This window comes from Scyliorhinus torazame, chromosome 19 (assembly GCF_047496885.1).
Source record: "Scyliorhinus torazame isolate Kashiwa2021f chromosome 19, sScyTor2.1, whole genome shotgun sequence".
NCBI lineage: Eukaryota > Metazoa > Chordata > Chondrichthyes > Carcharhiniformes > Scyliorhinidae > Scyliorhinus > Scyliorhinus torazame.
In genome coordinates, this window is record NC_092725.1 from 132,089,013 (window position 1) to 132,115,142 (window position 26,130).

General features: G+C 49.1%; 1 protein-coding gene across 4 annotated transcripts in view; it reads right to left on the reverse strand.

The window, feature by feature from the left end:
• cftr (CF transmembrane conductance regulator) overlaps nt 1–26,130 on the reverse strand; it is a 222,753-nt gene that overhangs the window by 108,618 nt on the left and 88,005 nt on the right. For all 4 annotated transcript variants that reach the window (XM_072485246.1, XM_072485243.1, XM_072485244.1 and 1 more), the window contains one exon: nt 4,089–4,183. In XM_072485246.1, the coding sequence (XP_072341347.1) occupies nt 4,089–4,183 (95 nt within the window). The remainder of the gene's footprint in view (nt 1–4,088; nt 4,184–26,130) is intronic.

Below are 26,130 nucleotides of genomic sequence, written 5' to 3' on the forward strand. Positions count from 1 at the left end.
GCAGGTGGCCTTCGGCGGAGGCTGGGAGGATTGATGGGGGGGGGGGGGGGGGGGGGGGTCCCGGGGGTGGCGACGGGGGCTACAGGGGCCACTGTCTGGCAGGCCGGGTCTGCTCGCAGCTGGTGCCATATTGTACGGCGCGACTGCTGCATGCCGCCGCCATGCCCATGCGCAGCCACATACCCGCGCATTCTCCATCCGTATCTGCAGGTAAAGCCGGGCTTTATGTGGCGCGGATGTTAGCCCCCTACCGGGCGGAGCATCGGTGTGGGGGTGCCGCCGACTTTTGTGATCGTAAGGCTGGACACATACTCCGGGACCTAGCCTCAAAATAGAAAAATCCAGCCCCATGTGTTTATGACACACCATTATCAAGAAAAAGTCTGCTCCGGCAGAAAAATATTAAGTTTGTATCCTACATGCGGTGTTAACATTTCACCTCAGGGTAGGTCTTTTTGTCCCAACCATATTGGGCGAACCTCAGGGCAAACTATATTCATGCCAAAATGCATCATTCTAAATTAAAATGGAAAAGCCACAGTAAAAACGTTAACATATACCGCCATTCACCATGAATGAAACTGGAAATATTTTTTTCCTGAGTAGCTGACATTTTTGTCCATTAATTATTTGCCATTAATTGGCCACTTTAGGACCTCAGTTGGCACATGGGCGGGCGGGAGTCCTGATGGCTCACCTGCCAATCCTGCAGGGGGGCGCATGTAAAATCCAGTCCATAAATTCAGGCAAATATTGCTGATCTTAAAACAAAAATACAATTTCGAACTTATTTGGTAGACCCACTGGTCACTTGTTCGCAAAACAAAAATAAGTTTTTCCTTGTGATGGTCAGATTTGCCGCCCAGATCTAATAGCTGGTTTAGCACAGGGCTAAATCGCTGGCTTTTAAAGCAGACCAAGGCAGGCTAGCAGCATGGTTCCATTCCCATACCAGCCACCCCGAACAGGCGCCGGAATGTGGCGACTAGGGGCTTTTCACAGTAACTTCATTTGAAGCCGACTTGTGACAATAAGCGATTTTCATTTCATTTCATAGCTAAACTGTGTTGCACAAACAGCAACAAACCAGCAGCAAATTCCACCAGCCGATAATAAATACAATCCCCTTGCTGAGTAAATACTTAGAACATGGAAGAAAAACATGGGGTAGCACAGTAGTTAGCACAGTTGCTTCACATCGCCAGGGTCCCAAGTTCAATTCCCGGCTTGGGTCACTGTCTGTGTTCTCCCCATGTCTGCATGGGTTTCCTCCGGGTGCTCCGGTTTCCTCCCACAAGTCCTGAAAGACATGCTTGTTAGGTGAATTGGACATTGTGAATTCTCCCTCAGTGTACCTGATGCACAATCAATTAATCTCAAGACAAGGTGAGTCATAACTAATAGGCTTTAATCAGCTAGAACTGTACCCAGCAGCTTCGATACAGAAAGTGAAGGCTGCTGGGATAGCATTGGTTCTTATACCCCGCCTCTCAGGGCGGAGCTATGTACGTTAGCCAATGGTAGACTCCTAGGTCTAGCCAATGGGCATCCACCTCTCAGGTACTGCAATACCTGGTATTACCACAGTACCCGATCAGGCGCCGGAGTGTGGTGGCTAGGGGATTTTCACAGTAACTTCATTGCGGTGTTAATGTAAGCCTACATGTGACAATAAAGATTATTATTATTATTATTAATCTATTGAGTAGCTATCAACTATTTTGTGAAATGAAAATGAAAATGAAATGAAAATCGCTTATTGTCACAAGTAGGCTTCAATGAAGTTACTGTGAAAAGCCCCTAGTCGCCACATTCGGGCGCCTGTTCGGGGAGGCTGGTACGGGAATTGAACGGTGCTGCTGGCCTGGCTTTTTAATGTGGAAGATGGCATCCTGTTATAGGGTACGTGAGTCGCCGTCCCAAGCAAATATACGGACCCGATCCTGAGGGATCTACTATTTAGGCCAGTGTGCTAAACCTGCCCCACTAATTAATTAATTTACAGTTCATTGTAAATATTGAGTATATGCTTAGTCTTGCAAAAGTTAAGTTAGCAGTCCACATACACAACAGTCCATTGGACACATGTATACTTTTTTAATAATCATGCTTATTATTGTCACACGTAGGGTTACATTAACACTGCAATGAAGTTACTGTGCAATACCCCTAGATGCCACATTCCGGCGCCTGTTCGGGTGCACAGAGGGAGAATTCAGACTGTCCAATTCCCCCCATAAGAAGTCTTTCGGGACTTGTGGGAGGAAACCGGAGCACCCGGAGGAAACACTCGCAGACACGGGGAGAACGCGCAAACTCCACACAGGCAGTGAACGATGGGACCGTCCATTAGATCCGAAATAAAAACTGTATGTGGCCACAATGTGTTATTGATATTCATAGGGTTGAGTAAGAAACTCACACTTAGTGAGATTAAGGCACTCCCTCGATAAAGTTAACGTTGTGACCTGCAACACTAACATATCAGGAACTGCTCAAATGAAGCCTTCAGCTTCTCGTTTATTTTCTCCAAGGTGACAGATGATCATATTATCAGAAACTGCACACAATGACAAATTCTAATTCATCGTTTAGATTATTTTGCGGAACACACCGCTACCTCGTTTCTGGAATCTAAAATGTGTTGCCAGCCTGTAGGTACAGACTGAATAGATTTTAGCTGGTACAATGTAGCATTACCTTCCCAAGCACCGACTCAAAAACATTGGCTCAGCCACTCCCATTAATTAAAGCACTGCCCCAGTTCATCAGACTCAACTTTAAACTGTAGCTGGGACATATATTGTTACACGTTCTTTAAGACTGTAGTGTTAGAACCCCGAATAACTTCAGCAATGTCCGAGGCTGAGGGCATTTTGGCAGGGATTCGCGGGTGTTATGTCAGAGGTCCTGGAAGGGAGGGTGACTCCGCGCCCAGAGGTGACAATATTTGGAGTGTCGGAAGATCTGGCAGCCCAAGGGGGGGAGAGAGGCCGACGTTTTGGCCTTTGCCTCCCTGGTGGCTCAGAGACGGATTTTGCTGGGATGGAGGGACTCGGAGCCTCCAAAGTCGGGTGTTTGGGTCAGTGGCATGGCAGGGTTTCTTAGGCTAGAGAAAATTGAGTTCACCTTAAGAGGTTCATTACAGGGGTTCGCTCGGAGGTGGCAGCCGTTCATTGACTTCTTCAGGGAGAAGTGACCAGCAGCAGGTGTGGAGGGGGGGGGGAATAACTTCAGCAATATTAATGTAACTCGTACCTCAGTGCTATTTGGACTGTGTGAAATGCTTTCCTCTCTCTGTGTGTCAGCCAAGATGAATACCACGGAAAGCTGTTATCTAAATCTGAAGTTTAAACCTCAGTGTGAATACCATTATGATGGTCAAAGGTCACTGGTAATACGACAGCAGCAAAAGCTGTGCATGCCTGTGTGCTATTCAAAGGGCAAATTTGATCTAAGAGAGCGCATTTTTCACTGTTCATTTTTATGGCGCTAAGTATTTATTTAATAGAAATCATGACAAATATTTTCTTGAGACGAGAATTGCTATAATATAAAATACAGGTACTCCAGTGCACTTCGAGTCAGATTGAGAGAAGTAAATTGGTGAACAACGTTATCTTAGGTCGCTCATATACTTCGCCTAATAATGTTCAGTTATTGGTGACCTGCCCAACTCTGCAAATGGGAAATGTAACACGGCACCAAGGGAATTACAATTTAAAATGGAAATCATTAAGAGTAAATACAAATACAAATTATTATATCAGCTCCAAGGAACATATATAAGTTTTAAAAGTCTCAGATTTGACTCAGAAATGATCCATAGGCATGTAGAGAAATGCATTTACCTTCTGTAATGTTCTGGCTGAATCAGCCACAGTGGAAAGGCTCTCCCGGTGAGAGAATTGTCATTCAAGACCAGGCTGCTGTTATATCCTACTTGTTGATAAAATGAACCATCTGCGAAGTGTACTGTTATACAAGGATGGTCTTACCAGAAACAATGGGTTTTTCATCTTCCAATCAAACACATCACTTCCCTTTTGTCAAAACCTATTGCTACAATGTTAATTTGCAATACCAACCTTGCCAAGGAAATTCTTGCCCGTTGACCCCCACTGAGAGTAATTCCTCCATCTCCGAGAACAGTCTTATCTTTGTTAGGGAACACTGCGATATCCTGGAAAGGGCAGAGGGGGGGGGGGGGGGGGGGGGGGCGGTGAAAAAGTGAAACGTCAACTTGTCAGCAATTCTTCTTTGGCAGGAATGCAAGTGATTACTTTCAATGATATGTTCTGAGCAACTGGATATGCATTGTTGTTACTTCTAGTTGACTGAGATGCCAATAATGGCTATCTGATCCAGTTCAATGTTGAATTCGTTGGAATAACATCCAGGGTGAGCTATTTGGCCAACGTAGAATTTCGATACAGCATCGATGCATGGGAATTTGTGCTCAGGGTATTCGACGTTCACACCCTCAGCTGTGCGATTGGAAGCTGATGTCCAACAGGAAAAATCAGGGAAAATTTGATACAGTTTCTTTGGGCAATTCTCATCGACCTCTTATCTGCTGTTTTTTTTTCGTTCATGGGATCTGGGCTTCGCTGGCTGGGCCAGCATTTTTTGCCCATCCCTAAGAGCATTTAAGAGTCAACCACATTGCTGTGGGCCTGGAGTCACATGTAGGCCAGACCAGGTAAGGACGACAGATTTCCTTCCCTAAAGGACATTAGTGAACCAGATGGGTTTTTAAGACAATCGGCAATGGTTTCATGGTCACCTTTAGACTTTTAATTCCAGATTTTTATTGAATTCAAATCTCACCATCTGTCATGGTGGGACTCGAACCCCGGTCCCCAGAGCATGACTCTGGGCTTCTGCATTACTAGCCCAGTGGCAATACCACTATGCCACTGCTTCCCCTCGAAAAGGTCCAATCTCCCGTTCAGAGTATAGAAGGTGGTGCAGAAAAGTGAAGAACATTTTAGCAATGAGTATTCTGGATTTGGAATCGAACTGCCTGATGGGGTTGTGGAAACAGATTTAATATTAACTTTCACAAGAGAATTGGATAAGTACCTCAAACAAAAGAATTGCAGAGATATAGGGAACGAGTCGGGCAGTGGGGCTAAAACTGAATTGCTCAAGAATTGGCACACTGTGTTGTATGAATCTGTGTTTCTGCGAAAAAATAGGAAAGGAACATATACAAAAATAATGTAAATCAGTTGGATTCAGATTATTATCGAATTATAAAGGCACTATTTTGCTATGGCAGGCTGTCTAATCATATCTTCCATTAGTTAAATTGTTCTTGCATGATAAGGCTTTTAGGTTTTACTGCATGGTAAGATACTGGATTGTGAGCTGGTAATGCTGCAATGAGAAAAACTGGATATTTTGTACACGATGAATAAGGTTAGCTTCTTTGCACCTCAGATTGAAGGATTGTGAAATTACCAGCACAGGGACTGAGAAAGGCTGAATCCAATGTCAAATCAGATGCAGAAAGGGAAATAAAGAGAAGGAAAGAAAGATTTTATTCAAAGAAACAGAGAAAAGGACAGGGAGAAAAAGTAAAAAAAGAAATAATTTAATTAAGAAAATTGAAGTCTCAGACAATTACTAATTCCTGAAGGACTGAGACTCCATATTTGTAACAGCATCTTCCAAACCCAAGACCACTACCACCTAGAAGGACAAGAGCAGCAGAAACCTGGAAACCCCACCCCTTGGAGGTTCCCCTCCAAGCCACTCACCAGCCTGCCTTGGAAATATATTGCCGTTCCTCCAGTGTCGCTGGGGCAAAATCCTGGAACTCCCTCCCTAACAGCACAGTGGGTGTACCTACACCTCGAGCACTGCAGGGGTTCAAGGAGGCAAGTCACCACCACCCCCTGAAGGGCAACTAGGGATGGGCAATAAATGCTGGCCTAGCCAGCGACTGCCACATCTCGAAAAAGAATTTTAAAAAAAGTTAACTTTCAATGCCAGAGATTGATTGGTAGTAACTAACATTGAACTCATTGTTAAAAAGACTCTTAGACTTGAAATGACAAGACTTTGTGTGAAGTATGGAGGCAGGGATTCTCCGCCGGCGGGAGTCTCCGTTTTGCCGGCGCCCGGGGGTTTCCCGTCGGCGTGGGGCTGCCCCACAACGGGAAACCCCATTGACCGTCTGGCGTATCGGAGAATCCCGCCGGCCGGTCGGGGCAGAAAAGTGGTGCGGCGGGGCAGAGAATGCCACCCTAAGTTTGTATCACGTGGCAAATACAGGAACTTTATGCCAACCAATGAATTTCAATGGTGAGGCAGACAGTTGTTTTTACTAAGTTATCGGGAGAGTGCCACAGCTCAAAGAACAACCTTTGGATATTCAGTCAAGTTCTCATCTGTCCCTCACCTGAAGATTCTGGACCATTTGCACATGAATAACGGTGAGTGCTATGAGCCTCACCGCTTCCTGACGGAAAACTCCAGCCCAATCCTTCATCTACAGGATATTCCGTGTGGACGTGAAGCACACTCTACATTTAGGAGTTGTTAACTTTTACCTTTTACTACCACAGGAAGAAATAAAGAATGAAAATTGTCTGAACATCTGATCCAAGAAACCTGCCTATCAGATGAATGGAAATGTAGTAAGCGTTTGAATGTCCACTCCTGTGTCCTATTGTAAAGAATGTTTTTCTTTCTTGGCTAGCCCTTTTGTTTACACTCTTCAACAGATTGCATTCTAAATTGCTTTATTGCTGTTTAAGTTGCTTTGATTTATTTCCACATTAGATCAGGATTGGAAATGATGGTCAAAATTGTACGCTCCCACACCAGCGGGTTTTTAGACGGTGTGGGGGGGGGAATCTTGAAATTGAATGGATGGGATTTCCTCCAGGTTACCACCCACCCCAATTGCACAATGATTTTATAGTAGGGTGGGCAAGGTCCTTGAACAGGAAGCCCCCACTTGCCCCAATTGAGATCCAATCATTTGGCCATATAAGAGCTGTTTCCCACCAGTCTCGATTTTTAGGCTGGCGGGAGGCTTGAACTTCCATGGGGGAGGCCCAAAATGAAAAGAGTTACAACTCAGGCGGGAAGGGATGTGGTGAGGGTGGCGCCTCCATTAGAAGCCCCCGTCTGAAGTCTGGCACCCCCTCCATCTTAAGGTCTGGTGGCTTCAGCACTTCCCTTTCCCCACCGGCCTCTGCCTCAAGTCCCTGATCACCCTCTCCCGCTCACCCAGGCCGTCTCTATCAACTCAACCCTGGGACTCCTTGAACTTACCTGGGCCTGTGGTGCCCGAGTGTAGGCTCCGACACCCTCCTGAACTTCTTCTGTCCACTGTAGCGCTGTAGCTGCAGGAACTGGAGATCTTTGCTGGCAGCTCTCTCAGACCCCGGGTGAGGGGCCTAATCCCCCGCCTGCAGTCATTTCTTGCTCACTTGAGTGTGAAATAGCTGCGGGCACTTGGAGACAGCAGGGATTCATTCCTGCCGATTCTTTGGGTCTCACTTCCCGCTGTCTCTTCAGATTGCGGGAAGCGAGACCCCCACCTTCTGAAAAATTCAGGCCATGCTCTGTATTCAGTGTTCAATATTTATTCATTGAAATGGCGTTTCTCGTAACTTGCTCAAATGAAAGTCTGTCCTATTTTTGGAACGTTATGCATTGTCTTTGATTTTTAATTACATACTCATTTGGAGAAGCCAAGTAATTCCTGGATATTTTTTTTTGAGATGATGAAGGTTAACAGAAAATAGAGACGGTGTGAAAACATGAAGGGCTCATTTAGACAGCAACCTTATGGCTTGAAGAACACAACTCTTTGTGAATTATTTCACCGCACTGGTTAGAATTTTCTGAGAGCTCATTGTTCTTCATTGTCAATAATTAAACCATCAACCATAAAGTATATTGCATGTCAGGGTTATTTTGTAAAAAGTGAACTGCTGTAAGAACAAGACACAAATGCTCAACTTAATTGATTCATTTGTTAATGAATTAAATCATGAATTCTGACAAGGAAGATTAAATAGTACATTTCCCAAAGGCTGGACTGGAGGTCATTTGAACCTGAATGACTGGGCACACTGCTGTGTGAATGCGGACCTGGAGAAATTTCAGACGCGCTCTTTGGTGCATCCAAATGATGGTGTCTGGAATGCAATAAGGGGCGGCACGGTAGCACAGTGGTTAGCAATGTTGCTTCACAGCTCCAGGATCCCAGGTTCGATTCCCTGCTTGGATCACAGTCTGTGCAGAGACTGCACGTTCTCCCCGTGTCTGCGTGGGTTTCCTCCGGGTGCTCCGGTTTCCTCCCACAGTCCAAAGATGTGCAGGTTAGGTGGATTGGCCATGCTAAATTGCCCTTAGTGTCTAAAAAGGTTAGGTGGGATTACTGGATTACAGTGATACGGTGGAGGTGTGGGCTTAAGTAGGGTGCTCTTTCCAAGGGCCAGTGCAGACTCGATGTGCTGAATGGTCTCCTTCTGTACTGTAAATTCTATGAATAACGAAATGTCGCCCAGCTTTTCCTACTATGTGTCAGCACACGTGAATCTGCATCATGCGACGTGGGCCCAAGTCAAAATCGAAAAAAGCCAATTGGAACGACTGCCTATTTTATCCAAAGTTCCCAAGGACTTTAAAAAGTTACAATCAGGGCCCTTTTCATTTTCATTTCATTTCTTTACACAAAAAACCTAATCACAGCAAAACTGTATCGGTATTGCATAATGTAGGGAATAAGCAGCAGTTTTTTGGGAGAAACTAAGTTGAAAGGCCAAGTACCACAGTGCAGAACACCACGGAGGCGGAAATGACTACAACCATAGATTATGGAGGTTAGCAGCCAGTATTTTGGTGATGGAAAACTTTGGGCGGAATTCTCCAAATTTGGTGATGTGCTGTGTACCAGCCTGCCGGGGTAGACCGGTTTCTGCCCTCTATCTCCATGCCGAGCTGATTTTCATTGACAATACCATGCTGTTGTACCCATGGGCTCTCCTGTGTCACCATCTCAAAGCAATACTGTGACTGGGGTTAGGGAGTACAGGAGCACGTGGCCAATAAGGGAGGGAGGGTTGAACTCTGTTCTGTAATAAAAGTGTGGGATCACCATCGAGACAGTTAGGTAAAATGGTGTCTTCCTAAATCGAAGTAAGATCTATTCTGTCTGGGAGGGGTATGATGAAGGGTGAGACGACCTGGAAACTTGCCTCTGCGGCCTCTTCTTGCAACGCATACTCACTTGTTGGTGCTGCTACAGTGGACAGGGTCCAGGTCAATGATACAGGACTCAGAGCCACTTGCCCAGGAAGAAAGAGCAAGCCAGGTTTCTAATTAAGCACTTGAAAGGGATCAGCACAACTCAATAGACTCATCTTAAATTTGGAAAAGCGACACAGTGAATGACGGGGATGCAGCCTTGGAGAGTGAATGCAATAGTGAAGGGGCACAGCTGCATCAACTCTGCCATCCCATCAGTGATGGGGAATCACAGGTTAACAATTAATGCCATTCATCTGCAGCTGAACGGTTTCCATTCATTCACCATTAGCAAACAAATGCTCACTAGTATGTTAATGAGTGGAATCAGAGCCACGTTGGTTCAATTATTTAATTTACAAGTCGTCAACATCAAGGGCGGAATGTGGGTATCAACAGGAGGCCGAGAGGACAGCACGGTGGCGCAATGGTTAGCACTGCAGCCTCACGGCGCTGAGGTCCCAGGTTCGATCCCGGCTCTGGGTCACTGTCCGTGTGGAGTTTGCACATTCTCCCCCTGTTGCGTGGGTTTCGCCCCCACAACCCAAAGATATGCAGGATAGGTGGATTGGCCACACTAAATTGCCCCTTAATTGGAAAAAAATGAATTGGGTACTCTAAATTTATATTTTAAAAACCAGGTGGCCGCGGAGCAGAGACCCTGGGGCGGGATTCTCCGACCCCCCGCCGGATCGGAGAATCGTCGGGGGGCGGTATGAATCCCGCCCCCGCCAGCTGCCGAATTCTCCGGCACCGGGGATTTGGCAGGGCGGGAATCGCGCCGCACCGGTCGGCGGCCGCTCGCAGCGGCCCCCCCTGGCAATTCTCCGGCCCGCGATGGGCCGAGTGGCCGCCCGTTTTTCAGCCGGTCCTGCCAGCATAAATTAGAGTAGGTACTTACCGGCGGTACCCGGCTGCGCGGGCGGCCTCCAGGGTCCTTGGGGGGCACGGGGAGATCTGGCCCCGGGGGGTGCCCCCCCACGGTGGCCTGGCCCGCGATCGAGACCCACCGATCCGCGGGCGGGCCTGTGCCGTGGGGGCACTCTATTCCTCCGCGTCGGCTGCTGTGGTCCTCCGCCATAGCCAATGTGGACATGAACCCCCCCCCTGTGCCTGCGCTGGGATGACGCCAGCACACGCAGGTGCTCCCGCGCTTGCGCCAACTCACGCCAGCCGGTGGAGGCCCTTCGGCGCTGGTTGGCGTGGCGCCAAGCCCCTTCCGCACCGTCCAGCAGGGCGCAAACCGCTCCGGCGCCAGCCTAGCCCCTGAAGGTGCAGAGGATTCCGCACCTTCGGGGTGGCCCGACACCGGAGTGGTTCACACCACTCATCAGCGCCGGGACCACCCGCCCCGCCGGGTAGGGGAGAATCCCCCCCCCGACTGCGGAGATGACTGACAACACCAAAGGTCTTTCATCCATCAGTCTCCTCTCCACAAATGACTGAGAGGCTATGCAGGCGAAGGGTGTGATTCCAGAGATCCGGTCCGCCACATCGACCACATGCTCCGAATAGACCTGACATCACATTGGATTGGAGGGTTCCCCTGCTAGTAGCCCTGAAGCTGACAGCAGTGCTCAATTCCTTTGTCTTTGGGTCTTTCCAGGAAGCAACTGGGGACCTATGCAGCATTTCAGTCAGCAGCACATTGGTGCATTCAGGAGGTGACCGATGCCCTTGACAGGAGGGCCCATCATTATATAACTGTTGTTTTGGATGAGGGTAGCCTGGTTCAGCGATTCATGGGGTTTGCATCTATCTTTGGATTCCCTAGGGTGCAGGGATCAAGCGACTGCACCCATGTGACTAGACTGTAGCCACCTGGGTTGGCCACTTCCCGACTTAAAATGGAGAACCGCAAAGACTAAAGGGAAATTCAGCCAACAGAGGCAAAAACTAGCAAGTGCAGAAATCCTGTGTATTGGAACTTGCAAAAACCAGACAGCACGGAAACCAGCAGCCATCTGCATAGTAATGAGCGATTCCCAGGCACAATTGATACACTTCAGGTGAATAAGGCCAAGCCAGACTCCTCGGCGCCAGCAGGAGCCAAGACAAAGGAAGGCCAACGGACATTTAGGGACCGCCCAGCGATCAGGGAACAACTCCAGTATTGGAGAAATCGATCCAAGTGATCGGGACGTAGTCCGATCACTTGAAACCAGGTACGGGGTCTGCCCCGAAGGGCGGGAAGCCCCTGGGGACTATAAAGTAGAGCCCCAAGTTCAAATCGGTCTTCTTGGCAGGGTCACTCAACAACGCGAATCAACCCCTGAGAGTGAACTGCCCAACTGCCGCACCAACCAAGTAAGTCTCCAGTGAACGCTCGCTATGAGATAGGCGCTCCTAGCTACCAGTCCATACCAGCTTTTGAATCCTGCGGACTCAGGACCTGAACGAAAGGCAATTTGTTCCCCTGACCTGGTGGGCCAATTCCGAGGCCTTTTAGTGATAGAGAATAGTCTAGAAAGTAGAGTTTTATGCATGAGTAGTGATTTACTGTGTATAATAAATGTGTTTTGATTTGACTCTTACTAATTGTGTGTTGAGTTATTGATCAGTACTTGAACTTGAACCTCGTGGCGGTATCATAAAGATACCTGGCGACTCTAGAGCAAAGGTTATAAAACAGAGCAAATTGAACCAACCAAAAGTTAGCAACAAGACGGACTCCCTGGCTCATTAACCTCAAGGATTTCCAGTCCGTCAACTGCAGTTGGTGTGTGACCATCAAAAGCAAATCCTGTCCATTGGTGCATGAGTCCCTGGGAGTTACCATGTCTCCTACTCCCTCAGTCATTCCCAGGTGCCGGGGATCAAGGGGTCGGAATGTCTGCAGGGATGGTTTCTGGGGGATATGAATCACCCACTTAAACACTGACTCATGGCTCTAGTGTGTTGCCCTCAGACTCCAGCTGAGGAAAGGTACAGCGCTGCTCACCCCACCACACACTCTCTCATTGAGCAGACCATTGGACTGCTAAAGATGTGCTTCAGATGCCTGGACCGCCTAGGCGTCTCTGCAATGCTCACTGGGGAGGGTTTGCCACATGATCGCAGTTTGCTGTGCCCTTCACAATCTGATTAAGCAAAGAGGCGCGGTCCTGCCAGAGGGTGAACTGGAGGAGAATTACTCACATCTCCCTGGCAACACACAAGCATCCAGTACCAAGTTGCTCTGAGGTTGACATAACATGAATGTTAATCTTAAAAGGGGCATTCTGAATGTGAGGACAGATCTCGCAATAAGAGGATTGCAAAGATCCAAATGAAAAACTTCCATCTGACCATTACAGTCATGTACCCATGGAATAATTGACAAAGAATGAAGTTTATTCACAGTGACAGAGCACACGTGACCCTGAAGTGACATCAAAACTTTTTAACTTTCTAACTGTACCACCAGCCTTGGTGCAGCCAGCCCAGAGGCGGAGGCAGCCTGCTGACTGCTACATTCTGATGGCTGCGATGGCCTTGGCTGCTATCCCCAGGTGGAGGGCCCCGGCCTGTATAAACCTCTTGTTCTGGAGCAGAAGTGTCCTCAGTAATCTGTGCTGCTGGAATTGGTGTGGGCACAGGCAGAGGTTATTCTGAGTGGCATCACACCCTAGGAGTGTCCTGAGTGGAGGCTACTGAGGTGTCCCCTTTATGCTCATCCCCCATGTGGGTGCCAGAGGGCCCTGGCATGACTGTTGCAGAGAACGACCCGACTATTAAACGGGACTCAGGAACGCCCCGCCCAGGCCGCACTTACCTCACTTCCTGCACTGACTAACACAGCTCGCCAGTGCCAGGAAGAGATCGGGGCGCCATTTTTAAATGTTGCCCCAATTTCCCCACTCCTGCCAGATTCCCAACCGTGGCCACCGGTCACCTCCAGCATCCCAACTTATCTATTCAGGAGTCGTTGAGGCCCTGCTCACCCCCCCCCCCCCCTTCTCGACGGCAGGCACCACCCTGGTCCTGATCTTTGGCACGGACTACCTGGCATCCAGGCACCTTGGTACTGTTAGCCTGGCATCCTGGCAGTGCCCCTACCAGCTTGGCATTAGCACCTTTAGCCAAGATGCCCAGATGCCAGTGGGAGTGCCAGGCTACCACTCTGCCCAGAGACCGACCACCCAGGGGCCTCCGATGGCCTGGGAGCCCTCCCCCCAGGTGCCTACTGGCTCACTTAAATATGTAAATCTGGATCTCGCCCAGCAAGAGCAAGATCCAGATCACGATGTCTCGCAAGATCTCTCAAAGATATAACAACTACAATTTCCATTTCCCCACTGTAGGATGTGGAGAAGATCAAAACACAGCAATTCAGCCTTTGCTGAAGACCAGAAGCAAAGACGAGGAATACAGAGGGAATCCAATGTGAATATTATTGTTGCATGCAGCGGTAATCGTAAACAAGACTGAATAAGAGTAAGATGATAAATGGAAGAGGCTATTAATGTAAGGAAGGTCCATGGGCGGGGGAATGAGATCCTCATGCAATATTTGCAAAGAATGGGTTTTACAGTTTTATTAAGTATTAAACACATAGAACAGAGAGAATGGCGTTCTTCTCTGCGTTATGATTCTAGGTGACGACTCACACTGCCGTCTTGGGAAAGTTTGAATTAATACAAAAAGAGAATTGTCCATGTGTCAGCTACTGCTAAGGTGATAGCGACAAAACTAAACACCCATGAATAAAGCATTGGTGAAAGGTGATGATGGTAGCTTGTTTAGAACTGGCCAGTGCCAGATCCCTGGCAATGGTAATGATAAGTGATTGACCAAGCTGTACGGGCAGTAGCAGAGGTGTAAGATGGACAATATTACATGTATTGTAGCTGTGTTTGTCCAATCCTAATAGAAGCAACCAAAGTTATTATTTAGTAAGCTTCTTCCTGTTTTGTTGCTTCACGTTTCTATGGCTTTAGCGTATATTTCCCCTCAACGAAGCATCACCAAGAATATTTAACGACAATGCAAAAATATTTCAGGGCATTTTTGATATTTGGCTTTAATGGAATCATGCTTTCGTCAGTGTGGCGGCATGGTGGCACAGTGGTAAGCACGGCTGCCTCACAGCGCCAGGGGCCCAGGTTCGATTGCAACCTTGGGTGACTGTGTGGAGTTTGCACTTTCCCCCTGTGTCTGCGTGGGTTTCCAGCCATGACAAATTGCCCCCTTATTGTTCAAAGGTTAGCTGGGGATAGGGCGGAGGAATGGGTTTAGGTAGGGTGCTCTTTCGGGGGGGGGGGGGGGGGGCGGCGCAGGCCCGATGGGCCGAAGGCCTTCCTTCTGCACTGTAGGGATTCAATGATTCTATCCCATGAGAATATAACTGTCCTTTAATTATTTTGGTCAATTTTTGTGGCACGGTAGCACAGTGGTTAGCACTGTTGCTTCACAGCACGGGCGACCCAGGTTCGATTCCCGGCTTGGGTCACCGTCTGTACGGAGTCTGCACGTTCTCCCCGTGTCTGTGTGGGTTTCCTCCGGGTTCTCCGGTCCAAAGATGTGCGGGTTAGGTGGATTGGTCACGCTAAATTGCCCCATAGTGTCCAAATGTTGGGTGGGTTGCTGGGTTACGGGGATAGGGTGGAGGTGTGTGCTTAGGTAGTGTGCTCTTTCAGGGGCTGGTGTAAACTCGACGGGCCGAATGACCTCCTTCTGCACTGTAAATTCCATGATTCTATGATTCTATGAATTGGAATGGATAAATACATTTGTGGTAACAATTATTATTAATTAGATTTAGGAAGGTGGTGAGCCAGTGATGGATTTTTAAATTGTTAAATATAGCCCCTTTATGGTATTGAAGGTACCTGATATAATTTAAATAAGTTTATCACTCAACTGAACGTTTGTAGGTTAACGTGACCTTTGGTGAGTTACTCTGCCCATTGTAAACATTCTCCTTTGTTTTACCTTTATTGCAATGGGTTTACCGTATTCTGTTTCATTTTTTCAGACTGTTTCAAATTTCAGACTGCAGACCAGTTACCAGCGGTGTACCACGGGGATCAGTGCTGGGTCCTCTGCTTTTTATGATTTTTATCAATGACCTGGAGGAGGGGGCTGAAGGGTGGGTCAGTAAATTTGCTGATGACACCAAGATTGCTGGAGTAGTGGATGAGGTGGAGGGCTGTTGTAGGCTGCAAAGAGACATTGATAAGATGCAGAGCTGGGCCGAAAAATGGCAGATGGAGTTTAACCCTGATAAGTGCAAGGTGATTCATTTTGGTAGAAAAAATTTGAATGCGGATTACAGGGTCAACGGCAGGGTTCTGAGGAATGTGGAGGAACAGAGAGATCTTGGGGTTCATGTCCACAGATCTCTGAAGGTTGCCACTCAAGTGGATAGAGCCGTGAAGAAGGCTTATAGTGTGTTAGCGTTTATTAACAAGGGGCTTGAGTTTAAGAGCCGCGGGGTTATGCTCCAACTATACATGACCCTGGTGAGACCACATTTGGAGTAGTGTGTGCAGTTCTGGCTACCTCATTATAGGAAGGATTTGGAAGCATTGGATAGGGTGCAAAGGAAATTTACCAGGATGCTGCCTGGTTTGCAGAATAGGTCTTATGAGGAAAGGTTGAGGGAGCTAGGGCTTTTCTCTTTGGAGCGGAGGAGGATGAGAGGCGACTTAATAGAGGTTTATAAGATGATGAGGGGGATAGATAGAGTGGACGTTCAGAGACTATTTCCTCGGGTGGATGGAGCTGCTACAAGGGGGCATAACTATAAGATTCAGGTTGGGAGATGTCCGAGGTAGGTTCTTTACTCAGAGAGTGGTTAGGGTGTGGAATGGACTGCCTGCTGTGATAGTGGAGTCGGACACGTTAGGAACTTTCAAGCGGTTATTGGATAGGCACATGGAGCACACCAGAATGACAGGGAGTGGGATAGCTTGATCTTGGTTTCGGACAAAGCTCGGCACAACATCGAGGGCTGAAGGGCCTGTTCTGTACTGTACTGTTCTATATTGTATATATAATATTAGCAAACGTGTAATGAGGCATCTGTCAGTATATTACATTATTTGAGGCATGAACCCTTTTAAAATAAAGAGGTGAAAATCTTCATTAGAAATGTGAGGCGGGATTCTCCGTCCCGCCAGATCTGTTTTCTGGGGCAGCGCGCCCCCGCTGGGAGCGCGATACTCTGACCCGGCAGCCGGCCGATGGGGTTTCCCACTGTGACCACCCCCACGCCGTCGGGAAATCCGCAGGCGTGAGTGCGCTGCCGGCGAAGTGGAGAATCTCGCATGAATCTCGGGCATGTGAAGCATTCTTCCACTAATATCACCCAATCATAATTTCTAACCTTAAGGTGAATCGGAAATAACAATTTTGGACAGAGATTTGGCCGGGACTCAGTTCCTCCACCTTTGAATTTCGGCTACTGAATTTATTTGTAAAATTTTACAGGCATCTAAAGTGACCAGTAGAAGGAAGGCTTGGGATAACTTATCCATGATGTGTAAAAGTCTCAGGAACCTGCTGCCTCACGGTGCCGAGGTCCCAGGTTCGATCCCGGCTCTGGGTCACTGTCCATGTGGAGTTTGCACATTCTCCCCGTTTCTGCGTGGGTTTCACCCCCAAAACCCAAAGATGTGCAGGGTAGGTGGATTGGCCACGCTAAATTGCCCCTTAATTGGAAAAAATGAATTGGCTACTCTAAATTTAAAAACAAAGTCTCAGGACCAATGTAACACCAATTGTCATTTTTGCATCAATCTCAATCAAATAAATAGCCAGGCACACTTCTCATTCACATGGCACACAGGGTTCAACCAGGAGAGAATCCCTGAGGGCAAAACTGGCAGGCGGCAGCAGGTTCGGAGTGAACTTGCAGTTGATTTTCTTTTGAACCCAGCCCGATCTTCCTTCTGCTGACGGTCACAGAATGATAGCTCAAACCCATGTGCAGGATGATGTGGCGTAATTTTGCTCACGCAGGATCCCTTTGGGTCCACATGCGGATCTATGCAGGTGTCACGGGAAGGGTGTCCATGAAGTTCAACGTCAATATGACTTCTTCCGTAACTGGTGGGGACAAAGGGCTAAAGGCAGTTGAGTCAGCTGAGGGTATCTGCATGTGTGATCTGTGCTCCTGGACGATGTTGGAAGATGCACTCATAAGCCACCCACAGCAGTGCCCAGCGTTGGATTCTGGCCGAGGCTATTGGTGGAATCATCGTGTCTTCCTTAAAGAGGCTGAGTAAGGGCTTATGGTCCTTGATACCGTGAAATGACTCCCATAGACATACTGGTGACATTTTGTTACTGCATATGTCACGGCCAGTCCTTTGTTCTCAATCTGAGCGCACGGCGCTCCGCATTGGCCTGGGTTCTGGATGTATCTGCTATTGGCCTGTTCCACTGGTGGGACTACAGTGTTCCAATGTCACATGGGGAAACGTCACCTGTGAAGATGAACAGTCTTGTCAGATTGTAGTGCGTCAGTAGTTCAGATGACAAAACATGCCCTTTCACTCGGGCGAATCCTTCCTCCTGCGGCACCTTCCATGCCCATTGTTGTTTTTTCTTCAATGGCACGTGGGCAGGGGCACCAACAAAGTAGTCAGGTTTGGGGTGAACTTCCCATAATAATTTCCGAGCCCCAAAAGCGACCTTAGCGCCTTTGAGTTTTCAAGTATCTGGACTCCCTTGAGAGCCTAGACTTATTCCTCCGCTTGGTGCAACCGTCCTTATCGATGCAGTATCCAAGAGACTTTATCGCTTTCGCCTAGAGCACTTGCACCTCTTCAGGCGGACACCCATGTCCAAGAACCGCCACAGGACCTCTTCCAAGTTGCCCAGGTGTTCCTTCTCGGTTGCACCCGTAACGCGCACATCGCTCAGGTAGGCAGTCGCCCTGGGAAGCCCTTAGAGGATGTTTCCCATCACCTGCTGAATAATCGCACATGCTGATGACACCGTGAAGTGAAGCCAGGTGTGGGTGTTGGTGGTGACATATTTTCGTGATGCTGCGTCTAATTCGCGTGGAGATACACATGGCTCATGTCCAGCTTCATGGCGTATGGATCTTCTACACGTGGTATGGGGTACCGGTCCAGGTGGGAGGTCCTGTTCACCAGCATCTTATAATTGCCGCACAGGCAGACTGACCTGTCTGGTTTCAGCACCAGGACCACTGGCACTGCCCGCTCTGTGAACTGGACTGGACTGGACTCATCTCAATTCATCGTCTGCTTTCGTGAGTAGGATGTATGGGACTGGTCGGGCCTTCAGATCAACATACATTTTTACTCTGGACCCCTTTATTTTCCCCAGGCCCTCCTTGAAAACCTCTGGATACTTTCCGAGGACTTCATACAGACTGTGGAACCCATCCAGAAGACAGGGTCCTGGTCCTGGCGCCACTACCAGTGATGATCTAACTATCTGTTGACCATGGGTCACCAGGTCACCGCGGTACCAATGATGGTCAATGGCTCCCCGGTATATGTTGCCATCCGGGCCTTTGTATCACTCAAGCCCAGGGGCAGCATTCCCATTGAAGCCTTAGAAAGGTCTGTTGTTCACTAATAGACAGCAGCCACGGTCGATTTCCATGTTCCGGGGGGGGGGGGGGGGGGGGCATTGGCTCGAAGCTTTATCCTAATTGCGGCTACTTTGGGGGCTGTGATGCAATTCAGCATTGGTCTTCCTCCTCTGGTGGGCCGATGTAAAAGGTGCAATGTGCAAAGCCCTGGCTGTGGGCATCTGTGCCACCTTTCACTATCTATTCTGGTGGCCTTGACCACCATGGGTCCTGTGACCACCAGTGCAGCACTGTTGTGGGTACTCTTCATCATCCTCTGGGGAGATATCCTATCGGACTATGGTGGCCCTTGGCCATCGGGTCTGTCCACGATGTGGTTTTCGTGGCGACTGAGTCACTGAGCACTGTCCTTGGCGGTCACTGCTCTTTGCAATGAGGCTACCCAACACGGCGTACGACATAATCAACAAAACCCTGGAGCTCCTGGACCCCCTCTTCCACATTCTCAAGGGAGAGTCACAGTTCTATGGTCCTTTTCAGGTGCAAGGTCGACTCTGCTAATAACTTTCTCTGGGTCACCATATTGTTAATTCCACACATCAAAAAACTCTCTTAACATCTCGGGGAGGAATGGACCGAAGTCCCAATGTTCTGCTAACTTACAAAGGTGTGTTGGAAATTCCGTCACCGACTCCTCAGAGGCTCGCCTGGCCGTATTGAACCTTTGCATTATTATGGACGTCTTGGGGTCGTAACAACTCATACGAGACCCAGCTGGGCAGGCCTTCATCCACTAGCAGAGCAACACGTATTCTACGAGTCCCACGGGGAGATCAATCGATATGTCCCCGTGGATCTCGTGAGGCTAACCATAGCCATATCTAGGCCACTTCATGTAAAAGTGCCAGGCAAACTGCTGTTTGCCAACATGGGAACATCAGAAAAAATAATGTGAAATCTCAACAATATGCTGTGTAGCGCTGACGCACTATTGATGCCATTTCCTCTGGCTTCCAACTACCTCATTGCTACAATTCCACAATTGCACGGCACATCTACTTTCGCTCACCAATCGGAAAACAAACTGACTCTCCAGAATTCTGAATTCTCCCTCTGTGCAGCACGGTAGCATGGTGTCCAGCACTGTGGCTTCACGGTGCCAGGGTTCCAGGTTCGATTCCCTCCTGGGTCACTGTCTGTGCGGAGTCTGCACCTTCTCCTGTTGTCTACGTGGGTTTCTCCCGGGTGCTCCAGTTTCCTCCCACAGTCCAAAGACGTGCAGGTTAGGTGAATTGGCCGCGCTAAATTGCCCTTAGTGTCCAAAAAAGTTAGGAGGGGTTATTGGGTTAAGGGGATAGGGTTGAAGTGAGGGCTTAAGTGGGTTGGTGTAGACTCGATGGGCCGAATGGCCTCCTTCTGCACTGTATGTTCTATGTGTAACCGAACAGGTGCTAGAATGTGATGACTGGAGGCTTTTCACAGTAACTTAATTACAATGTTATTGTAAGCCTACCTGTGACAATAAAGATTATTTATATTTTATAACCGACTGGAAGAGTCTTAGCAGTCAGTGAAACAGCCCATTTATCGCCATCTCTAATAACATTGTGACTAATCAACAAATGCGATCAAAGAAAATGGAAAAGAGAATCCAATTTTTAGTGCTTCTATGAATTCGCAGCAGTTTCCAGAGAGGTTAATCTTTGATCTTTAATTGCCGGTGAATTCTAGATGATCCGGGATGGTTACTAACCCTGGGACACATTTCAGTCTCTCCTTCCTCTGTAGACAATGGAAAATAACTTCTATGGAACAGAATATTGGGTGGGGCGAACTGCAGGTGGTTGATTTAAGACTTTCTACTGCATTACTTCTTTTAAGAACAAAATGAAGCACAAAACCAATGCGATTCTTTTGCATCCCCTGACAGAAGTTCCCCTCTGTTCAATACCTTCCATGCTTCACCTACAGGAAGTCCCATGTTTTCTGCAGAGTAATTGACCTCGGAGATTCTTATCAGTTAGAAGTGATTCTACTCCTATTATGTTTGGATATGTGATTATGGTTAGTTTACACACCTTGGGTGGACAGAGTTGCTGCAGAGAATAGGAAATCTCTGCGTGGGTGAGTTTTTTATTGCAAGCAGAATGTGAGTCAGTGGGGATTAAATAAAGGGAGCATTTTGTTTGCCTTTGGGATATCATGGGCCTTGAAATCACGTTGGTCTGAAACCCGACTGATAAAGAGTGGTGTGCACAAAGCGGTTCTGTTTGCCAGAGACTTTGGAGGTGAGCTGCAACAACGCCTGGGGCTGCTGATAGTCTCGCCACCACTCTGCCGGGGCAGACCGGTTCCTGCCCTCGGGGTGCCAGCAGAGCCCAGGGGTGGCGGGGGGAGAGGGTTGGAAGATGACAAGGTGGGGGGCAATGTGGAAGGAGGGCTGTGCAAGAAGGGATGGGTGGAGGGCGAACACCAGGGGCAAGCTGGAAGGAGGGCGCAAGGGGGGGTAGGGGGGGGAGGGGCCAGCGAGGGCTCAGACTGTCAGGCAGAGGGGCAATGAGGTGGACGAAGAGGATGAACAATGGAAGACAGAGGGAAGACGAAGGGGATGGAAACGGGATTCCGACACGTCTGCATGAAATACAGACAAACGAGGGGGTCTAAGGGATACCACATATATTACTGGAAGGGGATGCACGCAAACTGACAGTGGAGGCCTGTCAGTGTGGCATGTGAGGATAGTTCACAAGCACTAAACAGGTTGGGGCTGCAGTGCTTTGTGAAGGTCACTGTTGTCCATTTCCTATTTGGAAACAATATCAAGATTTGCTTTTAAGTTCACGGGCTGGCAGACAGGAATCAGTGAGGGCAGGTATTCCTGCTGAGAAATGGAAAGGTGTCACAGATAACAGACAGTCCAGGGGCTACGTGGACCTCAGTCTGAAGTCAGAGATAGGAGACAATGCAGAAGAGCAGCGGGCCTGCGGCAGGAGAGATCACTAGCAGAGTGGTGTACCCCAGCTGCAAGGTGGGGCAAGAAAATGCACAGGGACAATGCACCGTTTCGGGTGCAGGTCTGTCCTACAGTCAGTTGCTCCCTGGGTATGGCAAAGGTCACAGGGAGGAATCTGCAGCCTTTCGGTAGGGAACACATAATTTTGGGGTGGGCGAGGATGTGAAATCTTCCTGGAAGTGATGCAAATCCTCCAGATGGGGTGGGTGCAGGTCCATGTGAGGCATGGACACCTCGCAGGTGATGGGCCTGGGGAGGGTGGGGTATGTAAATATTCACCATCACAATGACAGGATCGAGTGTTAACGGGAGAAGCTGGAGAATAACATCTCTACCGGCACATCGTGAGGCTCCAGGTAAAACGGAATCAGGGGAGCAGTGAGGCAGGGAGGGTCGAACTCTGTCCTGTAAGACAAGTGAAGCATCACCATCTCGACACACCGGTAAAATGGCAGCTTACAAAATCGTGAGTAAGTTTGGTTATTTCTGGGAGGTGTATGATGAAGTGTGGGAGGACTGCTGAGCGGGATTCTGGAGCTCCACCTTGGAACACACACTCACTTGTTGGTGCCACTTTGGTGGACAGGGTCCAGGTCTATTACACAGGACTCAGAGCCCATCAACCAGAAAGCAGGGTCAAGCCAGATTTCTAACCTCGCTTTGAAAAGGATCAGCACAATTTAAAAAGCTCACGTTAAATTCGGAGAGGTTACATAGAGGAAGATGGGGATGCAGCCTTGGGACGTGAAGGCTATAATGAAGGGGACACAACTCCATCAATTCTGCCATCCCATCAGTGAAGGGGAGTCATGGGTTAACCATTAATGTCATCCATCAGTGGACAAAATGGATCCCATTCATTCATTAGAAGCCAAAAGCTCACAGTTATGTCAAGTCAATGACATGGAGTTCAGAGCCACATTGATTCAATGTTGTAATTAACAAGTCCTCAAACTGCACAGGACTCCAGGGGCGGGATTCTCCGACCCCCCGCCGGGTCGAAGAATCGCCGGGGGCTGGTGTGAATCCCGCCCCCGCCGGTTGCCGAATTCTCCGGCACCGGAGATTCACCGGGGGCGGGAATCGCGCCGCGTCGGTTGGCGCCCCCCCCCCCCCCCCCCCCAGCGATTCTCAGCCGAAGTCCTGCTGCTGGAATGCCTGTGCCGCCGGCGTTGATTAAACCACCTCTCTTACCGGCGGGACAAGGTGGCACAGGCGGGCTCCAGGGTCCTGGGGAGGGCGCGGGGCGATCTGATCCCGGGGGGTGCCCCCACGGTGGCCTGGCCCGCGATCGGGGCCCACCGATCCGCGGGCGGGCCTGTGCCGTGGGGGCACTCTTTTCCTTCCGCCTTCGCCATGGTCTCCACCATGGCGGAGGCGGAAGAGACCCCCTCCACTGCATATGCGTGGTGATGCCGTGAGCGGCCGCTGACGCTCCCGCGCATGCGCCGCCCGGCAATGTCATTTCCGCGCCAGCTGGCGGGGCACCAAAGGCCCTTCCCGCCAGCTGGCGGGGCGGATATCAGTCCGGCGCGGGCCTAGCCCCTCAAGGTTAGGGCTCGGCTGCTCAAGATGCGGAGGATTCCGCACCTTTGGGGCGGCGCGATGCCGGATTGATTTGCGCGTTTTTGGCGCCGGTCGGCGGACATCGCGCCGATTACGGAGAATTTTGCCCCAGATGTAACACCTGTGGAATGGAACATTGCTCACCTCCATGTGTGTGCGAGAGTCCAGGGGTGAGGTATCACGAGGAACAATGCGATCTGACGTGCCAAAACTTAGCTGCCCAATTTCTCCCAGAACGCTCTCTCGTTCATACCTTTGTACTCTGCACCGTTTACCCATACTGCTCTTCAATATCTCTTTTCAGAGAGGAGCCGAAAGTGAGAATGGATCCGGAGCCCGTGGCACTTTTATACAAATCTTCATTCAATGCAGGAGGCAAAGGAAGGAAAGGTGTCAGTGCACACGGCTCCAGCAGGAGGCACTACACGGGGAGGGGAGGGGAGACAAGGCCAGGGGGGAGCATGAGCTTGAGGAGCTGAGGAGCAGAGGCCCAGACTGCAGAGGCGACTGACAATACCAAGGTTATTGTCCATGAGTCTTCTTTCCACAAATGAGTGAGAGGCACTGCAGGGGCAGGACAAGGATGCGGTTGTCCAGAGATCTGGTCCGCCACAAATACCACATTCTCCGGAAGACCTGATGCCACATAGGTTTGGCGGCGTCCCCCTGTCAGTGGCCCTAAAGGTGACAGCGGTGCTCTTTGCCTCTGGATCTTCAAGGGAGCAACTGGTATCCTGTGCAGCCTTTCACAGTCGGTCACACATCGGCATTTGGGAGGTGACCAATGCACTTTACATCATTATGTATAATTTACTCTGGACAAGTATAGCCAGGCTCAGAAATCCATGGGTTTCACAGTTATCTCAGGGTTCCCAAGAGTTCAGGAAGAGAAAGAGTGCACCCATGTGACTTTATGAACTCCCTGGCACAAGCCCTTGAAGTTCATCAATCACAAGGGTTTCCATTCCGTCAATGTGCATATGGGTCCCTGGGAGTCACCATGACTCCTACATCCTCAGTCATTCCCAGGTGCCTGGGATCGAGGTGTCGGAATGTCTGCAGGGGTGGTTGCTGGGGGATAAGCACTTCCCACTTAAACACTGACTCATTTCTCTAATGCATCGCGGTCAGACGCCAGCCGGGAAATGGTACAACGCTGCTCACCCTACCACAGACTCCGTCATAGAGCAGACCATTGGACTGCTGAAGATGCGATTCAGATGCCTGGACCAGATGTCTCTCCGCAGTACTCATTGGGGAGGGTTTGCCGCAGGATCGCAGTTTTCTGTGCGCTTCACAATCTGGCTATGCAGCGAGGCGAGGACCTGCCAGAGGGCGAACTGGAGGAGGAGAAGCCAACCTCGGAAGTTTAGGATGAGGAGGTGCAGGAAATCGAGGGGGATGCTGAGGGACAACTTGAGGGATATCATGGAGGGAGATATGGGAGGCGTGTCTGTGAGGCCCGCATAGTTGGAACTTCCGAAAGGAGTGAAACTAAGTCCGATCAACAGGAGAATCTCCTCTAGCCCTCCATATTGTGACCTCTCAGGGAATAGTCGAACCATTGCTGAGAGGACGGGTCCTGCAGTCACACTTGGGCCTGAAAAGGTCACGAGGGTCAGATCTTAGCTGGGGTCATCGGTGTCCTGGTAATGTGCTCACTCTGTCAACTTAAAGTCCAGCAAAGAAGAACATTGATGTGAGTTGAGGCTGGATGTTTCCCATGCCGTGTACGGGTGAAAACACTGCCATGGAGGAAGTGCAGACCAGGGTAGGACTCTCATCCTGAAGTGCGTGTCTTGGTTTGCGACACTATCAGTTTGGAAACCCGGATGCAGGGAGAGTTACATATCTGATGAGTCTTCATCAGCCATTGCTGTCCCTGAAGCACTGAGGATTTAGAACTCGCCCATCACACACTGTAAATAAAGAATTACACACAATCTCCCTGACAACACACAAGCGGCTGGTACCAAGTGACACCGAGGTTGGGATCACCTGAATGTTAATCTAAAAAAGGGGGCACTCCAATTGAGAGAAAGGTTGAAACTTGGAACAAGTGGATTGCAAAGATCCAACCCAAAATGTTTTCATCTGACTATATTACATTCACAAAACCGTGGAAAGGTTTACAAAAGTGCAATTTATTTGCAGTGACAGAGCACCCGTGACCTTGAGGTGACACCAAAAACCTCTTCACTTTCCCAACCTTACCACTAGGCCCTGGTGTAGCCCTGAGGGAGGGGCAGACCAGCTGCTGGCCTGCCAGCTGATGCAGAGGGGAACTCACCAGTGCATAATTAACGAGGTTCCAAGTGGAGAATTGAGCCTGGGATCCCACTATTCCGGCCAGCAGGAAACACCGCTGGAGCCACCTGCCATTGCACATAGTCTCAAAATGGGAGAATTCCTTAGTCTTTCTTTCCTATGCAATTTTCGTTCTTTTAGAACCAAAAAAAGGTGTCATTAATTCCTTCATCATCCCATCTTTTTTCCCTACCTTTTGTGAAGCAATCTAGGCATTTATCTCCCCCCAGCACATGGACCTGTAGAAGAGATGGAGGGGTGGGGGGGGTGTGGACGTGAACAGGCAAAAACACATCTACACCATAAGAGGAGCGCTGTTAACTTTTTCAGAATTATTTTCTGACCAAATATTTATTTTAGAGGTGGTGGTCCCGCCCCCGAGCTGACAGGTTGGAGGTGAGCCTGTCTCCCTATGTTTGGAGACCTGGTTTAGAGGCCACCTGTCTGTTCATTGGCTCAGGTCATGGTTTTCGCCCCA